The following is a 19,916-nucleotide window of genomic DNA, read 5'->3' on the forward strand; positions in this document are numbered from 1 at the left end:
GGAACACCCCCCTATCCACATTGATGGAACAGTAGTGGAGAGGGTAGTAAGTTTTAAGTTCCTCGGCGTACACATCACAGACAAACTGAATTGGTCCACCCACACACACAGCATCGTGAGGAAGGCGCAGCAGCGCCTCTTCAACCTCAGGAGGCTGAAGAAATTTGGCTTGTCACCAAAAGCACTCACAAACTTCTACAGATGCACAATCGAGAGCATCCTGTCGGGCTGTATCACCGCCTGGTACGGCAACTGCTCCGCCCACAACCATAAGGCTCTCCAGAGGGTAGTGAGGTCTGCACAACGCATCACCGGGGGCAAACTACCTGCCCTCCAGGACACCTACACCATATACTGCACTCAATACCATCTACTGTATCTTGCCTATGCCGTTCTGTACCATCACTCACTCATATCTTTATGTACATATTCTTTATCCCCTTACACTTGTGTCTATAAGGTAGTAGTTTTGGAATTGTTAGCTAGATTACTTGTTGGTTATTACTGCATTGTCGGAACTAGAAGCACAAGCATTTCGCTACACTCGCATTAACATCTGCTAACCATGTGTATGTGACAAATACAATTTGATTTGACTAGATTTAAGATCAAGGCATGCTTGAAGTTGGTGTTTTAATTATGTTTATTGAGCATTCTTTTTCTGCTAACTATACTGTTTTCTGCAAGAAAGAGTTGTTTGAGTGTTTAATGTTTCCGGACAAAACAATACATGAACAGTAATCTTCATGCTTTGTTTTATTTTAGGATTATTAGAATAATCACTTGCCTATATCCTTAGTTTCACCCAGTTGAATATATCCCCTCCTCCCTGATTAGGTGCCCAGTCGGCGATCATGCATGATTCATACTCTAGTCCTTAATAGGCTCCACAATTGTATTGTTTGATTCTATTGTATTGGGACTTGGACAAATCATATTTTTCTGATATTGAATCTTGGTGGACATGGTGTTGACCACTATGGTCAATGTTTACTTTAAGGTAGTGCTTTAATTAATGGACCTCACACTCAGCTTTAATTTTTTATGTATTCACTATTCTACAATGTAAAAATAAAGAAAAACCCTTTCAAACTTTTGACTGGTATTGTTCATGTAGGTAGAGGTTTTTGGTTGCTACATGATTCCATACATGTTATTTCATAGTTTGATGTCTTCTCTATTATTATACAATTGTAAAAAAAAATTGTCCAAATAAAGAAACCCTGTAATGAGTAGGTGTGTCCAAACTTTTGACTGGTGTTGTACATGTAGGTAGAGGTATTGTGACCGCGCATGTGTAATAAACAGAAGAGCGGGGCGGTAGAAGCTGTTAAAAAGCATTTTGGACCTAAAACTTGGCACTCTGGTTGGAGAGAGAACATTGTATGACTAGGGTGGCTGGAGTCTTTGGCAATTTTTAGGGCCTTCCTCTGACACCGCCTGGTAAAGAGGTCCTGGTAGGCAGGAAGCTTGTCCCCTGTGATGTACTGGGCCGTATGCACTGCCCTCTGTAGTGCCTTGTGGTCGGAGGCTGAACAGTTGCCATTCCAGGCAGTGATGCAACCACCTCTCGATGGTGCAGCTTTTTGAGGACCCATGCCAAATCTTTTCAGTCTCCTGAGGGGGAATAGGCTTTGTCGTGCCCTCTTCACGACTGTTTTGGCGTGTTTGGACCATTCTAGTTTGTTGGTGATGTGGACACCAAGGAACTTAAAGCTCTCAACATGGTCCACTACAGCCCCGTCGATAGGAATGGGGGCGTGCTCGGTCCTCCTTTTCCTGGGGTCCACAATCATCTCCTTTGTCTTGATCACGTTGAGTGAGAGGTTGTTATCCTGACACCAGACTGCCAGGTGTCTGGCCTCCTCCCTATAGGCTGTCTCATCGTTGTCGGTGATCAGGCCTACCACTGTTGTGTCGTCGGCAAACTTAATGATGGTGTTGGAGTCAGGAGTGGTGTGTGGCAAAGACGCACTATAGGCGCACCGATGATGGTGCAAACTTAATGATGGTCGGGAGGGGTGTGTGGCGAAGATGCACTACTTTTCCGCACTGACTCCGGCCAATTAGTGCGTGCTGTTTGTTTCATTGTGTTAATTGTTTGTCAATGTTTATCAACGCACCTTGAAATATATATTCATCAGTGAAGTATGCACTGTTAATCCCAACATATTTCCCCATAAATTTAGAATGTTTGGATATGGAAATGTTGTTAATTCATTGAATATTATATACATTTATACCATTCTCATTCTCGAAGTGGAAACAACGCTACACTTGTGATAAATAACTTTTGGTTTATTCAGTTGCATTTACCAGTTTACTGTACATTTCTTTGTTGTCTTTGTTTGTCGAACTTAATGTTGCGTGAACTCGTGTATTTGAACGTGCATAGAAATATACATTGCATTCGGAATGATTTCAGACCCCTTGACTTTTCCACATTTGGTTACATTTCAAAATATTTTTTCCCATCAATCTACACACAGTAACCCATAATGGCAAAACAAAAACAGGTTTTATGCATTTTTGCAAATGTTGCTGAACATGCTGTGGGGTGGCAGGGTAGCCTAGTGGTTAGAGCGTTGGACTAGTAACCGGAAGGTTGCAAGTTCAAATCCCCGAGCTGACAAGGTACAAATCTGTCCTTCTGCCCCTGAACAGGCAGTTAACCCACTGTTCCTAGGCCGTCATTGAAAATAAGAATTTGTTCTTAACTGACTTGCCTAGTAAAATAAAGGTATAAATAAAATAAATGCTGAGAAAGGAGCTTGGATTGGTCTGTGTTGGTAATCCTGTCGAACACTTTTTTTAAATGTAGCTGCATACGTGTTGCTCTCCACTTTCTGGAAGATCGAGTTTTGAAATCAGTGGAATTAGAGTATAATGGCTAAAGAGATGGCAAAACCACTCATTTCCGGAATATATCTTCAAACTAAGGGCAATTCTGACATGTTTCTAATTTTGACAGAAAGTAGTTTCATTTCAAGCTAAAGTGTACTGTTAGCTAGATAGCTAACGTTAGCTGGCTGGCTTGCTAGCTAATGCTACATGTATTATGTTATTCTTATTTTTTGTTTTAACTAGCTAACGTTAGCTGGCTGGCTCGTGATGTGTACATTTTACACGTTGTTTACCGAGCTAGGTTAATTGTTTACCTAGCTAGCTCACTACATGTCTATAAGCTAATGTGTACTGTTAGCTAGCGTTAGCTGGCTGGCTCCCTAGCTAACGTTAGGTGGCTGGCTCGTTAGCTAATGTGACGTGATCTTACATGTTGTGTACCTAGCTAGGTTCATTGTTTACCTAGCTACATGTCTTAAGCTAAAGTGCACAACACCCGTTGAATATGGCCTGTGTCAGTAAACGTCGGCAAAAAAGCATAATGAAATTGTTGCCAGAAGGGCTGGTTAGGCTGTTTTCATGTTATCCAGAGATAAACAAATCATTGTCCAGAATGTCACATGTGCGCTCTCAACGCTCCGAGAATGAAATGAGATGGGTAGGGCTAAAGCTTAAGAGGGTGTGAACAATGCTGAATGGGTATAGACAAAGAAGAGCTCTCTCACCGAAATACTAAAATGCCATTTTCTCAAAAGTGAGTTTACAGGTTTATAAACTTTCAAAGCCGAATTACTTTCCCATTGTTCCTCAAATACAGTATATAATATATCATTTTGTAGCTCTGAGTCTCTACCTTTATGAAATGTAAAAAAATATATTGTTGCTACGTTAGACCGAATCCAGGTGGTGAGTCACATTTACATAAGTATTCAGACCCTTTACTCAGTACTTTGTTGAAGCACCTTTGGCAGCGATTACATCCTTGAGTCTTCTTGGGTTTGACGCTACAAGCTTGGCACACCTGTATTTGGGGAGTTTTCCCCATTCCTCTCTGCAGATCCTCTCACACTCTGTCAGGTTGGATGGGGAACGTCGCTAAACATTTTCAGGTCTCTCCAGAGATGTTAAATCTGGTTCAAGTCCGGGCTCTGGTTGGGCCACTCAAGGACATTCAGAGATTTGTCCCGAAGCCACTCCTGCATTGTCCTGTTGGAAGGTGAACCTTCATCCCATTCTGAGGTCCTGAGCGCTTTGGAGCAGGTTGTAATCAAGGATCTCTCTGTACTTTGCTCTGGTCATATTTCCCTCAAACCTGACTAGTCTCCCAATCCCTGCCACTGAAAAACATCCCCACAGCATGATGCTGCCACCACCACGCTTCACCGTAGGCATGGTGCCAGGTTTCCTCCAGATGTGACGCTAGGCATTCAGGCCAAAGAGTTTAATCTTGGTTTCATCAGACCAGAGAATCTTGTTTCTCATGGTCTGAGTCCTTTAGGTTCCTTTTAGCAAACTCCAAGCTGGCTGTCATGTGCCTTTTACTGAGGAAGGGCTTCAGTCTGGGCAATCTACCATAAAGCCTGGATTGGTGGTGTGCTGCAGAGATGGTTGTCCTTCTGGAAGGTTCTCCCATCTCCACAGAGTAACTCTGGAGCTCTGTCAGAGTGACCATCGGGTTCTTGGTCACCTGCCTGACCAAGGCCCTTCTCCCCCAATTGCTCAGTATTTTTTTTACCCCGTTTTCCCCCCAATTTCGTAGTATCTAATTGGTAGTTAAAGCCTTGTCTCATCGCTGCAACTCCCGTACGGACTTGGGTGAGGCAAAGGTTGAAAGCCCAATTAACCCGGAAGCCAGCTGCACCAATGAGTTGAAGGAAACACCCTACACCTGGTGACTGTGTCAGCGTGCACTGCACCCACAGGAGTCACTAGTGCGCGACGGGACAAGGACATAGCTGCCGGCCAAACCTTCCCCTAAACCGGACAACTCTGGGCCAATTGTGCGACGCCCCATTGGTCTCCCTGTCACAGCCGGCTGCGACAGGGCCTGCACTCAAACCCAGAATCTCTAGTGCCATAGCTAGCCTTAGACCACTGCACTACTCAGGCGGCCCACCAATTGCTCAGTCTTGGTGGCATAGTAGTGTCCTCATTCATCTGTGTAGCCAATATCAGGTTGATAGTCACAGTAAGCACACACGTACAACACATAAAAGCAAGAGTACACCCATCATTAATACTTGAAATGAAAATAAACAATCGTCAATGTTATTAATTAAAAATGTACAATTATTTTGTTTAAAACTAACAGTGACTCATCCTCTGACTTCAAAACGTTAAGTCCAGAACTTGTGGTAGTTAATTATAAATGTTGTCTGTAGCTGTATTCCGTCTAGTCACAAATACTATTTCGGTCTCTTAATCTTTAGTCTTTATAAAGTTTGTAATGTGCAAAAGTGCAATGAAATTCTCAAAATAGTGAACTACTACTGTTAACTAAATGTTTCATACGTTTTATTTTGTAATGTTGATTGACCGAGTTGGAAAACGTGCTGAGATTGTGGCAGTGTTTTGCTAGCAGCTACATTAGTGAATGATGGGGAAATGCTAGCTAGCTTTAGCACCACCCTGTGTTAGTACATTGTAACATCCTTATTGCTTTGAGTCTAGAATGGGGAATTTAATTTGAATGGTTTGAATATGAATCTTTTTCAAATCCATTAAATAAAAGTTCAACTGAAAAATGTTCTCCTGTCTCCTTATTTCTCTTGGTTAGCCTTTTGTCTGCAAAGATTGCTACATTGTAACTGCAAAGTAATTTAAAATACCCCTTAATTGCTTGCTCCTGTGTAAGATCATTTTAAATACATGTATATCCTTGTAACAACATTGTAATTACAGAGTTTATTGTTACATTATAAGAACATTTTACTAAAATGGTTAAGCCTAATGTTCTTCTGTCTCCTAATTTCTCCTGGTTAGCCTATTGTCTCCAAAGGTTTTACATTTTACATATGAAGGTTATCCCCGACTGGGTTTCACTTTAGATTAAGGTGGTTTCCTCCTGGGTAGTTACAAGTATATCATATGCAACTAAATTGTTCTTAAATCACACTTGATTTGGCATAGCCTTTGAGCCAGGTCATAACATAGAAATAAACTAATTGAAAATGGCCGGTAGCTAATGACAGGATGTGCCTTGTTACAATTGTTGTTACCAGGTTCTAGCATATTTATCAACCCTGGTATTACATGTGTATTCTATAGTAGTGGCACCTTTTAGTTATGACACAGTAATATTTGGTTTTAGTTATTAACATGGTAATTCATTGGTAAATTTCAAATGTGTAATTACAAAACATTACTTACATAGTGGAACAAGATAATGTGTTATCAGTAGTTTCACTGGTGGAATAACCTTTAGCAAATTAATGTGTAATTACACATTCCTTGTTCCAACTGTGTAATACCTGATTCCGCAACAAACCTATTCAATCTAATTACAGTACCAGTCAAACGTTTGGACATACCTACTCATTCAAGGGTCTTTCTTTATTTCTACATTGTAGAATAATAGTGAATACATCGAAACTATGAAATAACATGTAGTAACCAAAAAAGTGTTAAACAAATCTAAATATATTTGACATTTTAGATACTTCAAAGTAGCCACCCTTTGCCATGATGACAACTTTGAACACTTGGTATTCTCTCAACCAGATTCACCTGGAATGCTTTTCCGACAGTCTTGAAGGAGTTCCCACATATGCTGAGAACTTGTTGGCTGCTTTTCTTTCACTCTGCAGTCCAACTCATCCCAAACCAACTCAATTGGGTTGAGGTCAGGTGATTGTGGAAGCCAGGTCATCTGATCCATTACTCCATCACTCACCTTCTTGGTATAATAGCCCTTACACAGCCTGGAGGTGTTTTGGGTCATTGCCCTGTTGAAAAATAAATGATGGTCCCACTAAGCGTAAACCACCTGGGATGGCATATCGCTGAGGTAGCTATGTTGGTTAAATGTGCCTTGAATTCTAAATAAATCAGTGTCACCAGCAAAGCACCATTACACCTCCTTCTCCATGCTTCACGGTGGGAGCCACACATGCAGAGATCATCCGTTCAACTACTATGCGTCTCACAAAGAATGGAACCAAAAATCTCAAATTTGGACTCATCAGACCAAAGGACAGATTTCCACCAGTCTAATGTCCATTGATCGTGTTTATTGGCCAAAGCAGGTCTCTTCTTATTATTGTGCGTCTCACAAAGACACGGCGGTTGGAACCAAAAATCTCAAATTTGGACTCATCAGACCAAAGGACAGATTTCCACCAGTCTAATGTCCATTGATCGTGTTTATTGGCCAAAGCAGGTCTCTTCTTATTATTGGTGTACTTCATTATGCATTTTTTTGCAGCAATTCGACCATGAAGGCCTGATTCACGCAGTCTCCACTGAACAGTTGATGTTGAGATGTGTCTGTTACTTGACCTCTGTGAAGCATTTATTTGGGCTGCAATGTGAGGTACAGCTAACTCTAATGAACTTGTCCTCTGCAGCAGAGGTAATTCTGGGTCTTCCTTTCTTGTGGCGGTCCTCATGAGAGCCAGTTTAATTTTAGCTCTAGATGGTTTTTGGGACTGCACTTGAAGAAACTTTCAAATTGACTAACCTTCATGTCTTAAAGTAATCATGGACTGTCGTTTCTCTTTGCTTAGTTGAGCTGTTCTTGCCATATTATGGACATGGTCTTTTACCAAACGGGCCTATCTTCTGTATACCAACCCTACCTTGTCACAACACAACTGATTGGTTTCGAACGCATTAAGAAGGAAAGAAATTCCACTAATTCACTTTTAACAAGGCACATCTGTTAATAGAAATGCATTCCAGGTGACTAACTCATGAGACTGGTTGAGAGAATGCCAAGAGTGTGCAAAGCTGTCATCAAGGTAAATGGTGACTATTGTGAAATAAAATATATTGTGATTTGTTTAACACTTTTTTGGTTACTACATTTTTCCATACGTGTTATTTCATAGTTTTGATGTCTTCTCTATTATTCTACAACTTGGAAAATAGTCAGAATAAACAAACCCTGTAATGAGTAGGTGTGTCAACTTTTGACTGGTAATCAAATCAAGTCAATTCATATATTATTGGTCACACACATGGTTAGCAGATGTTATTGTGGGTGTAGCGTGATTCTTGTGCTTCTAGTTCCGACAGTGCAGCAATATCTAACAAGTAATCTCAGAATTCCACAACAACTACCTAATACATAGAAATCTAAGTAAAGGGATGGAATAAGAATATGTACATATACATGTATGGATGGGCCATGACCGACCGGAATAGACAAGATGCAATAGATGGTATAAAATACAGTATATACATCTGGAATGAGAATTGCAAGATACTATGTAAACATCATTATTAAAGTGGCATTAATAATAAAGTGACTAGAGTGTCAAATGATTTCAACTCTGTATGTAGGCAGCAGCCTCTCAGTTTTAGTGTTGGCTGTTTAATTAACAGTTTGATTGCCTGAGATTTTTCAGTCTCTCGGTCCCAGCTTTGATACAACTGCACTGACCTCACCTTCTGGATGGCAGCGGGGTGAACAGCCAGTGGCTTGGGTGGTTGTTGTCCTTGATTATCTTTTTGGCCTTCCTGTGACATCGGGTGCTGTAGGTGTCCTGGAAGGCAGGCAGTTTTCCCCCGGTGATGCCTTGTTTAGACCGCACAACCCTCTGGAGAGCCCTGCCATTGTGGATGGTGCAGTTGCCGTACCAGGCGGTGATACAGCCCGACAGGATGCTCTCAATTGTGCATCTGTAGAAGTTTGTGAGGGCTATAGTTAAATTCTTCACCACACTGTCTGTGTGGGTGGACCGTTTCAGTTTGTCCGTGATGTGTACGCCAAGGAACTTGAAACATTCCTCCTGCTACACTGCGGTCCCGTCAATGTGGATAGTGGGGTGCTCCCGCTGCTGTTTCCTGAAGTCCACGATCATCTCCATTGTTTTGTTGACGTTGAGTGGGAGGTTGTTACTACTGTAGTGTCGTCTGCCAACATAATGATCGAGTTGGAGGCGTGCATGGCCATGCAGTCATCAGCAAACAGGAAGTACAGGAGGGGACTGAGCATGCACCCTTGTGGGCCCTCAGTGTTGAGGATCAGCGAAGTGGAAATGTTGTTTCCTACCTTCAACTCCTGGGGGCGGCCCATCAGGAAGTCCAGGACCCAATCGCACTGGGCGGGTTGAGACCCAGGGCCTCAAGCTTAATGATGAGCTTGGAGGGTACTATGGTGTTGAATGCTGAGCTGTAGTCAATGAACAGCATTCTTACATAGGTATTCCTCTTGTCCAGATGGGATAGGGCAGTGTACAGTGTGATGGTGATTGCATCGTCTGTGGACCTATTGGGGCAGTATGCAAATTGCAGTGGGTCTAGAGGGGCAGGTAAGGTGGAGGTGATATGATCCTTGACTAGTCTCTCAAAGCAGTTCATGATGACAGAAGTGAGTGCTATGGGGCGATAGTCATTCAGTTCAGTTACCGTTGCCTTATTGGGTACAGGAACAATGGTGGCCCTCTTGAAGCATGTGGGGACAGCAGTCTGGGATAGGGAGAGAGGGAATATGTCCATGAACATACCAGCCAGCTGGTCTGCGCATGCTCTGAGGACACAGCTTGGGATGTCGTCTGGGCCGGCAGCCTTGCGAGGGTTAACACGTTTAAATGTCTTACTCACGTCGGTCACGGAGAAGTAGAGGGGAGGCCCGTAGTCCTTGGTAGCGGGCCGCGTCGGTGGCACTGTATTATCCTCAAAGCAGGCAAAGAAGGTGTTAAGCATGTCTGGAAGCAAGACGTCGGTCTCCGTGACGTGGCTGGTTTTCTTTTTGTATTCCGTGATTGCCTGTAGACCCTACCACATATGTCTCATGTCTGGGCCGTTGATTTGCGACTCCACTTTGTCCCTGTACTGACGTTTTGCTTGTTTGATTGCCTTGCGAAGGGAATAAATACACTGTTTGTTTTTGGCCATATTCCCAGTCATCTTTCCATGGTTAAATGCTGTGGTTCGTGTTTTCAGTTTTGAGCGAATGCCGCGGTATCCACGGTACAACATCTTCTATGCACTTCCTTATAAACTCACTCACTGAATCAGCGTATAAATCTATATTATTCTCTGAGGGTACCTGGAACATGTCCCATTCCGCGTGATCAAAACAATCTTGAAGCGTGGATTCTGATTGGTCAAGCCAGCGTTGAATGGTCCTTGTCACGGGTACATCCTGTATGAATTTCTGCCTATAGGAGGGGAGACGCAAAATGGAGTTGTGGTCGGATTTGCCGAACAAAGGGCGGGGGATGCATCGCAGAAGTTAGAGTAGCAGTGATCCAGTGTTTTTGCCAGCCCGGGTACTACAATCGATATGCTGACAGAATTTAGGTAGCTTCATTCTCAAATGTGCTTTTGTAAATCCCCATCTACAATAAATACAGCCTCCGGATATATGGTTTCAGGTTTGCACATAGTCCAATGGAGTTTCTTGAGGGCTATCATGGTGTTGTCTTTGGGACGATTTACACCGCAGTGACAATAATGGACAAGATTTACCTTGGGAGATAATACGGACGGCATTTGTATGTGAGGAATGCTAGGTCCGGTGAACAGAAGGACTTGAGTTCCTGTATGTTGTTACATATACACCATGAGTCGTTAATCATGAAACATACACCCCCGCCCTTCTTCTTCCCTGAGAGATGTTAATTCCTGTCAATGCGACGCACAAAGAATCCCGGTGGCTGTACTGACTCCAACAGCTTGTCCCCATAGAGCCTTGTTTCCATGAAACAGAGTCTGTTACAACCCCGGATGTCTCTCTGGAAAGCAACCCTAGCCCTATTTTCGTCCAGCTTGTTATCTAGAGACTGGACATTAGCGAGTAAAATACACAGAAGTGGTGGGTGGTGTGTATCGCTCCTGCAGCGACGTCGTTTTGGACAGACTCTGGAATCAGTTCGAATGCCTTGGGTGGTATGAACAAAGGATCCGCTCCGGGAAATTCGTATTCCTGGTCATAGCGCTGGTAAGTTTTCGTTGCTCTGATATCCAATAGTTCTTCCCGGCTGTATGTAATAACACTTAAGATTTTCTGGGCAAACAATGTAAGAAATAATACATGAAAAAACTAAATACTACACAGTTTCCTAAGGACTAGAAGCGACTACCCTCTCTGTCGGCACCATCTTTTATGACTTTTATGACTCCTGTACACACTAAAGCATATGTATCTACTATGTTGTTAACCCAGTTATTACTGTGTTAATTACATAGTAGTAAGGGCAACTTAATATAAAGTGTTACTTAGATCATTTTCTTGGGCTTGCCTAGAGTGCCAGATTCGCGGGTTTGCATTTTTGGGAGTATCCCATTGGTTCCGATGTGCCAAGAAAGTACAATTAAGCACAGCTTACTATTTGAACCCAGGTCTCTAGCAAAGTGATGATACAGATGCTGCAGATGCTTAAACATGGGTGGAAATAGAACAAAAGAAGACCTTTCCTCCAAAGTTCAAGTCAAACTTCTACCTGTAGCTAATTGAATTTAGTTGACTTATTGAAGGCGATTCTGTGTGTCTCCTTGAATGTGATCAGTTTGCTGCAGGAACAACAGGAACTGCAAACTGGACTGGAGCGGCAAAAACCACTCAAACTGGATAGTTTTATCTCGATCTCTACATTCAAAGACTAAATCATGGACACACTTACTGACATTGTGGCTGCTTAGCACACAATGTATTGTTGTCTCTACCTTTTTGCACTTTGTGCTGTTGTCTGTGACCAACAATGTTTGTACCATGTTTGTGCTGCTGCCATGTTGTGTTGCTATCATGCTATCTTGTCATGTGTTGCTGCCATGCTGTGTTGTTGTCTTATGTCACTCTTTAGGAAGTGTTGTGATGTCTCTCTTGTCATGATGTGTGTTTTGCAGGAGGCATTTTGCCTTTTGGTAGGCCATCATTGTAAATCAAATAAAAAATCTTATTAACTAGTTAAATAAAGGTTAAATAAAAAATTCAGACGTGTAAATTAATTCCCTGTAAGAGATTAAAGCGATACTATTGTACTGTATGCTGACTTAAAATGTAATTTGAGCACAGAGCAGATAGCTTTACAATCTTCACTTCAGAGGGATAGAGTAGAATTCTATTATCTTAGCATGGAGCGCACGTTGCATATAGTGCTTAGAAAAATATACTGCCAAGTGCTCACTATAAAGCTGGGGTTTCCAAACCTCAAGAGGGTCAAATTGTCTGTCTGTCTGTCTGTCTGTGTCTGTCTGTCTGTGACTGTGCATGCAAAAACAAAATATATTAGCCTATGAAATGAATGCCTCTGTGGATGCAGCCTTCTGCTGATCAGAGAAGTGTAGTGTGAAAACAAAGCATTTCTGTGATTGTGAAATAGAGTATGAGTTGTCATGACTCTCACTCCTGGGTGAGAATCAACGATAGCCCCCCCTCTCTCCCACCAAAGAGGAAGAGGGGGAGTGGGGCCGGTTATATGACTTTAACAACCAGTTTTAAACTTTCTCTCTCTGGACCTTCAGTATGTAGAAGTCCAAAATGATTTGTGTGTAGAGAAAGACTCATGTTAAAAACTTTAGCATCAAAAGATTTGACAATGGAACATTAGTTTTGAAATCCAAACTTTTGGGAAGTTCAGTGGAGATCCAAACAATAATCATGTCAGATAATTAATTATTCTGTGATCATCATTAAAGACGTTATAACGGAAACATTGTAACTTTCACAATGTATATGTCAGAGTTACATCTAAATGTTGGAAAACATATATGATTCAATATAAAACTATTTGTGAGAAGATTACATTTTGATTTTAGCCTTCTAAATTACCTCGTTGTTTCTCATGTAAAGTTTTACCCAGTCAGTAATCACGCTGACGTGAGCACAGACATTTTGCCAAAAGGATGGCACTCCCCTTTTGCCAGAGTGCTTACTAAGGACTCATAACAAAATTTACATCAGACCAGTACATTGCTGAGACATACAATCGTAAATATATACATTGCAATTGCTTTCGAATGAGCGGTCGTTCATGTGCAAAGTATTAATTCTCATGAGCATAGCTTCCACATGTGTGCACCAGCCTACTCAGTCTGTCCTGCTCTCGTTATCTTGCCCTCCCTTTCATTATGTAACAAGCCGTCATACTGGGTTAGTCCACTAGGGACTTTTCATTGCATTATGTTACTAATCAACCTGTAATCTATCCTGTGTGTTTATGTAATTCTGTACGATTAGTTAGTTAGTTAGTAAATACATAATGAAGCCAATTTGTGTATCGCTGAATGATCATTTAGACTAGAGTTCGTGCAGATTTGCAGTCAACAACATTTAGAATGAGACTGATATGAGGTAATAATTAATGGATGACTGGTATGATAATGGTATATTCTGTCAAATTCTTGAGTTAATTCGGGAAACGATAACTCATTAAACAAACTTTGTCCGTAGTGCCCCAAGTTACAATTGAGTTAATTGTTACATGATTCATTTAATCACGTAATAATTAACATAGTTAATTGATTTGATAAAATAGATGTCATCACATTAATGATAGGCACGTCACGACAGAGGTGGGTCTGGTATTAAAGTTGTGGATCTTTCTAAGGAGGGAGGATTAGTGGGTGGAATATATTAGAGCGAGCCTCATGTGCTGGGTAATGGCTGCCGGTTTAGTGCAGGTACAGTATGCCTTTATTAATGCTATTCATCTTCACTGCTGACTCCTTGTCTGACTGCAGACCGATTGAGCGCACTCCCTCAGTGCAGCTTCATACATATTTATGTAGGCAAACACAGTTTGGGTTGAAGATTTTCACGAAAGGATTTTCATTCAAGTTTGAAACCAATTACAAGGGTGTCCTATGGTATTATAATGCACTTCAGAGGTCTAACATTGAGCAGGACAGAACGACAATGGTGCGATTCCATCAGTGTGAGGCTATTTGTCTGGAATGTAATGTACTTTGTGTCTTTACTTAATGATAAGCTAAAGAGGTTTCACCATTTGTCTTCACTTTTTTGGTGGCATACTTGTATCTCTCTGATGTGTCAAGCCTGCTCAAATATACAGAAGGTGTGTATCACCTGGTAATATAGTATTTGTTTTCATTCAAATATGTTTTCTGCTTAATTGAATTTGCCTTGCTCAATGGTGATAAAAGTTTAAACCCCGTACATCTGGCACTCCAGACAGAAGTACTATTTGAACCCAGGTCTGATCACTGTTGATACTGTCATTTTAATCTCTCTCTTATTGACCCCTCCGCCTTCCCTGCGTTCCCATAGCGCTCTCCGTCAGCATCTCCACCTTCAGCCTGGTCGCCATTGCGACCGAGAGGTACAGCGCCATCTGCAACCCGCTGAAGTCGCGGGCATGGCAGACTCGTTCCCACGCCTACCGGGTCATCGCTGCCATCTGGGTGTTGTCGTTGGTCATGATGGTGCCCTACCCAGTGTTCAGCAACCTCAAGTCCTTCCCCAAACCCGACCGAACTACGGGCCACATGTGCCGCCTGGAATGGCCAAGCGGTGGGGTAGAACAGACGTGGTGAGTGAGTTTCTGACTGGAGACCTCTAGTGCAGTGGTCAGAACAGGCTTCTGACTGGTCCCATAGATAAGTTCCTGACACTAATTGTCAGTTCTCGTGTGGTAGTTTCAAAGTAAGCAGGCATCAATGGAACATAGATTGCCAGTCCCTTGTACAAAAAAGTATCTTGGGTTTGTTCGGTTTGTTTTTATGTTTGATTGCTTATATTGAATAGATTTGTTTCAAAATAAAGATTTTCTGATCAGGGAAGCAATGAGGCATTTTATGCTATTTACAATATAGTTCCACTGACATTACATTTGCCCAAAAGTAAAGTCTTCCCTTTTCCCCCTGCAAGACTGAACAGAATTGTCATAGCCGGACATTTAGGAGCACCACAGCAACATTATCGCAAAGAAATTCTATTTTAGGACAGATTAGTTCGCATTGACTCAGGGCTAGGGAAGCAGTTTTAGAAAGTACCCTTCCTGTAGGCTCATCCTGACATGACCCTACAGCATGACAATGCCACCAGCCATACTGCTCGTTTTGTGCGTGATTTCCTGCAAGATAGGAATGTCAGTGTTCTGCCATGGCCAGCGAAGAGCCCGGATCTCAATCCCATTGAGCACGTCTGGGACCTGTTGGATCGGAGGGTGAGGGCTAGGGCTATTTCCCCCAGAAATGTCTGGGAACTTGCAGGTGCCTTGGTGGAAGAGTGGGGTAACATCTCACAGCAAGAAATGGCAAATCTGGTGCAGTCCATGAGGAGGAGATGCACTGCAGTACTTAATGCAGCTGGAGGCCACACCAGATACTGACTGTTACTTTTGATTTTGACTCTCCCTTTGTTCAGGGACACATTATTCCCTTTCTGTTAGTCGCATGTCTGTGGAACTTGTTCAGTTTATGTCTCAGTTGTTAAATCTCGTTATGTTCATACAAATATTTACACATGTTAAGTTTGCTGAAAATAAACGCAGTTGACAGTGAGAGGACATTTATTTTTTGCTGAGTTTAGTTGTTCACTGATTGTGGCCTGTCAGAACCTCCCACCCCTCCCCCAGACTATACTTATTTTTATTTTACTCTACAACCGCAAGAGTCCTTTGGGGATATACAGTGTATTCGGAAAGTATTCCGACCTCTTGACCTTTTCCACATTTTGTTACATTACAATCTATTAAATATTTTTTCTTCCCAACATCAATCTACACAAAACCCCATAATAACAAAGCACTGTATGAATGCAAAACCCTATTTTTTTCAAATCTATAAATAAAAAACATAACAATTCCATTTACATAAGTTTTCAGACCCATTTCTCAGTATTTTGTTGAAGCACCTTTGGCAGCGATTTCGGCCTCGTCTTTTTGGGAATGATGCTACAAACTTGGCACACCTGTATGAGGAGTTTCTCCCATTCTTCTCGGGAGATCCTCTCAAGCTCTGATGTTGGATGGGGAGAGTCGCTATGCAGCTATTTTCAGGTTGCTCCAGGGATGTTCGATCGGGTTCAAGTCCGGGCTCTGGTTGTGCCACTCAAGGACATTCCAAGACTTGTCCCGAAGCCACTTCTGCATTGTCTTGGCTGTGTGCTTAGGGTCCTTGTCCTGTTGGAAGGTGAACCGTCACATCTTTCCCTCGATCCTGACTAGTCTCCCAATCCCTGCCACTGAAAAACATCCCCACAGCATGATGCTGCCACCACCATGCTTCAGCGTAGGTATGGTGCCAGGTTTACTTCAGATGTGGCATTCAGGCCAAAGACTTCAATCTTGGTTTCATCAGCCAGAGAATCTTGTTTCTCATGGTCTGAGAGTCCTTTAGGTGCCTTTTGGCAAACTCCAAGCGGGCTGTCATGTGCCTTTTACTGAGGAGTGGCTTCCATCTAGCCACTCTACCATAAAGCCTCATTGGTGGAGTGCTGCAGAGATGGTTGTCCTTCTGGAAGGTTCTCCCATCTCTACAGAGGAACTCTGGAGATCTGTCAGAGTGACCATCGGTTTCTTGGTCACCTCCCTGACCAAGGCCCTACTCCCCGATTATTCAGTTCGGCCAGGTGGCCAAACTTCTTCCATTTCAGAATGATTGAGGCCACTGTGCTCCTGGGGATCTTCAAAGCTGCAGAAATGTTTTGGTATCCTTCCGCAGATCTGTGCCTCAACACAATCCTGTCTCGGGGCTCTACAGACAATTCCTTTGACCTCATGACTTGGTTTTTGCTCTAACATAAACTGTCAACTGTGGGACCTTATATAGACCGGTGTGTGCCTTTCCAAATCATGTCCAGTCCATTTAAATTACCACAAGTGGACTCCACTCAAGTTGCAGAAACATCTTAAGGATGATGAATGGAAACAGGATGCATCTGAGCTCAATTTTGAGTCTCTGAATATTATGTTTTTATATACATTATGGAGTATTGTGTGTAGATTGATGAGGATTTTTTGTTTTTAATCCATTTAACAATAAGGCCGTAACCTAACAACATGTGGAAAAAGGGAAGGGGTCTGGGGAAGGGGCCACTCTCTTTACAGTGGCAGGTAAAATCATTTTAATCAGATTTATATTATAATGTGTATTGATATTTTTAAAATTATGAAAGCAGCGGTGACAGTAGATGTCATCGACAAGCACACAAAATATAATACCTATCATTTTTAGTTACTACAATATACTTCAGAAAAGATGCTATTGAAACACAACTTGTACTTACTTTTGTACTTTGGAGACCTATTTGAGGCTGAGCATCTTGGTGTAATGGCTAAGGTGTTGGACTGACAGCCGCAGGGACTGTGGGTCCATTACGGGCTACTCCCCAACTTGGCTATTAAATCAGAGTGTGTAATTATGATTATGCTTACAAATGATGCCAGCCATGAAGAATCCTCAAATAATGTGAAACAGAAATATTAGTGTAGCACCTGTTCCTCGCTCCCTTCCATGTTCCTCTCTGACGATAGAGAATCAGGATCAAAGACTAAACAAAAAGATGAACCGAAACCTCTAACCTCTATTTACTTCCTCTCTGTATGTCCCTGCTTCCTGTCACCTTGTGTCCCCCCACCCCTGATATGTGACCCACTATCAAACAGAGTACTGATGAAAAGCTTTGAGTATCAGAGGCTGCATTAATGAATGAATGAGAACCTGCTGCAAAGGCTGATGGGAGATGAAAAAGGAACCATCCATGGAGGATGTTAAGAGGAAAACACCCACGCACCCATTAGAATTTCACACAACACAAAATAAGGGCTTCCTCTCTACTAATTCTCAAAGTGTTTAGAAGGAACAATAGTGGATTTGTACTTTTTTTTTGTATACGGCCAAGTTGATAGCATCTGGATGATGTAAAGATAATTGGTAAAATGTTAATGACCACCTTTGAAATATTATGCAATTTTATGACCACAATGATCAGTCACTTTTTTCTCTTCCTGTCTGGCTTCCTGTCCCTCTTTCCCTCCTTCTTTCTCTCTCTTTCTCTCATTTTCCCTATTTTCCCTCTCTCCTTTCTTCTCAGGTACATGCTGTTGCTTTTAATCTTGTTCTTCATCCCTGGGGTGGTAATGATCGTTGCCTATGGACTCATCTCCAGAGAGCTGTGCAGGGGGATGAAGTTTGAGCTGGACCAAAACAGAGAGAGCAGTGGTGAGACTCCTACACCACATGTATCATCCTGATGTGGATTTGATTGAACATCTCAATTGTTTCTTACAAATTGAAAGTTACACAAGTGAAGTTAAGGTTTTGGGTTAGGGATTGGGGTTTTGAAATAGGGTTGTGCTGTGTAGGAAGCAATGAGAGCAAGGACTAGGTTTAGGGTTTTTAAAACCGGAAATAATAAGGCTGGGGCCAGGGTAAGGGTTTTGCATTCATACAGTAACTTTGTTTTCATAAGGCCTATTTGTTTGTGAATGCATGTTCCCCACAATGCAGGCTTATGTCATCAACTCTTTGCTTATGCTATTATTAGTCATGTACTCTTTCTTCAACCTACACACATACACTCACCTACACACTTACACCCAATTTAGACCCACTTACAGACTTCCATGTACATTCCACAGCACTGAAGAACGGAGTAAACACCACCGTGACCAACGACACGGACGATGATGGCTGCTACATCCAGATGCCGAAGAAGCCACCGTCCATGGAGCTGTCTACCCTCACCACCCCTACTCCGGCCCCTCCCAAACCCAGAGTGTCCACCGAGCACCCTCGAAGCAATAGCTCGGAGGCTAAACTCTTGGCCAAGAAGCGCGTGATCCGCATGCTCATCGTCACTGCCGTCCTCTTCTTCCTCTGCTGGATGCCCCTGTACACGGCCAACACGTGGAAGGCTTTCCACATCAGCTCAGCCCACCGGCTCCTCTCGGGGGCACCCATCTCGTTCATCCACCTGTTGAGCTACACATCGGCGTGCGTTAACCCCGTTATCTATTGTTTTATGAATACACGCTTCCGCAAGGCGTTGATCACCACCTTTGCCCACTGCCGTCCGCCCTGCTGTCGGCGCCGCAGGGGGAGGCGGGGCGGCAGGGATGATGAGATGACAGTGACAGGGACTATTGGTCCTTCGTCCATGTCCAAGATCAGCTTTACCACAGTGAGCACCGCGGGGACCTACTGATTATTTGTGAAGGGGAATAGGGGTACAGTGTCCACATTAGGACAGCCTCAGTCTCAGCAGGACTTATTCCTAATATGGACCCTGTATAGGGGGAACACAGGGGGCTGTAGCATTGGGTACACAGGTAGTTGTGACCAACCGACAGAATGCTTGGGCGTTTCTTTGCTTGTTTGCTCCTATCTGATTAGCTGCAGGTGTTTATGCTCTTTGTGGAATACTTTATTGACTGTCAAGTGTCTGTGGTCTACACTGGGCATCATAAATATTCAACCCCTTTGGATTTCTTCACATTTTATTGTGATACATACTGGGATTAAAATTGATTCAATTGACCTTTTTGCCAACGATCTACACAAAACACTCTCACAGAACATTTTTTAAAGATTAATGAAAATAAAACATGTATTCACCCCCCTGAGTCAACACATGTTACAAACATCTTTGGCAGCGATTACAGTTATTTACATTTACATTTAAGTCATTTAGCAGACGCTCTTATCCAGAGCGACTTACAAATTGGTGCATTCACCTTATGACATCCAGTGGAACAGTAGTGCATCTAAATCTTTTAAGGGGGGGGGGGGTGAGAGGGATTACTTTATCATATCCTAGGTATTCCTTAAAGAGGTGGGGTTTCAGGTGTCTCCGGAAGGTGGTGATTGACTCCGCTGTCCTGGCGTCGTGAGGGAGTTTGTTCCACCATTGGGGGCCAGAGCAGCGAACAGTTTTGACTGGGCTGAGCGGGAACTGTACTTCCTCAGTGGTAGGGAGGCGAGCAGGCCAGAGGTGGATGAAC

General features: G+C 42.7%; 1 protein-coding gene across 1 annotated transcript in view; it reads left to right on the forward strand.

Moving 5' to 3' along the window:
* Window positions 1–19,694, forward strand: part of LOC115144691 (cholecystokinin receptor-like) — a 42,416-nt gene extending 22,722 nt beyond the window's left edge. The window contains exons 3-5 of the mRNA XM_065026109.1: window positions 14,240–14,501; window positions 18,008–18,135; window positions 18,555–19,694. Coding sequence (XP_064882181.1) covers window positions 14,240–14,501; window positions 18,008–18,135; window positions 18,555–19,120 — 956 coding nt within the window. The 3' untranslated portion in view covers window positions 19,121–19,694. The remainder of the gene's footprint in view (window positions 1–14,239; window positions 14,502–18,007; window positions 18,136–18,554) is intronic.
* Window positions 19,695–19,916: the final 222 nt, after the last annotated feature.

The sequence above is a fragment of the Oncorhynchus nerka genome, linkage group LG2, assembly GCF_034236695.1.
Source record: "Oncorhynchus nerka isolate Pitt River linkage group LG2, Oner_Uvic_2.0, whole genome shotgun sequence".
Lineage (NCBI taxonomy): Eukaryota > Metazoa > Chordata > Actinopteri > Salmoniformes > Salmonidae > Oncorhynchus > Oncorhynchus nerka.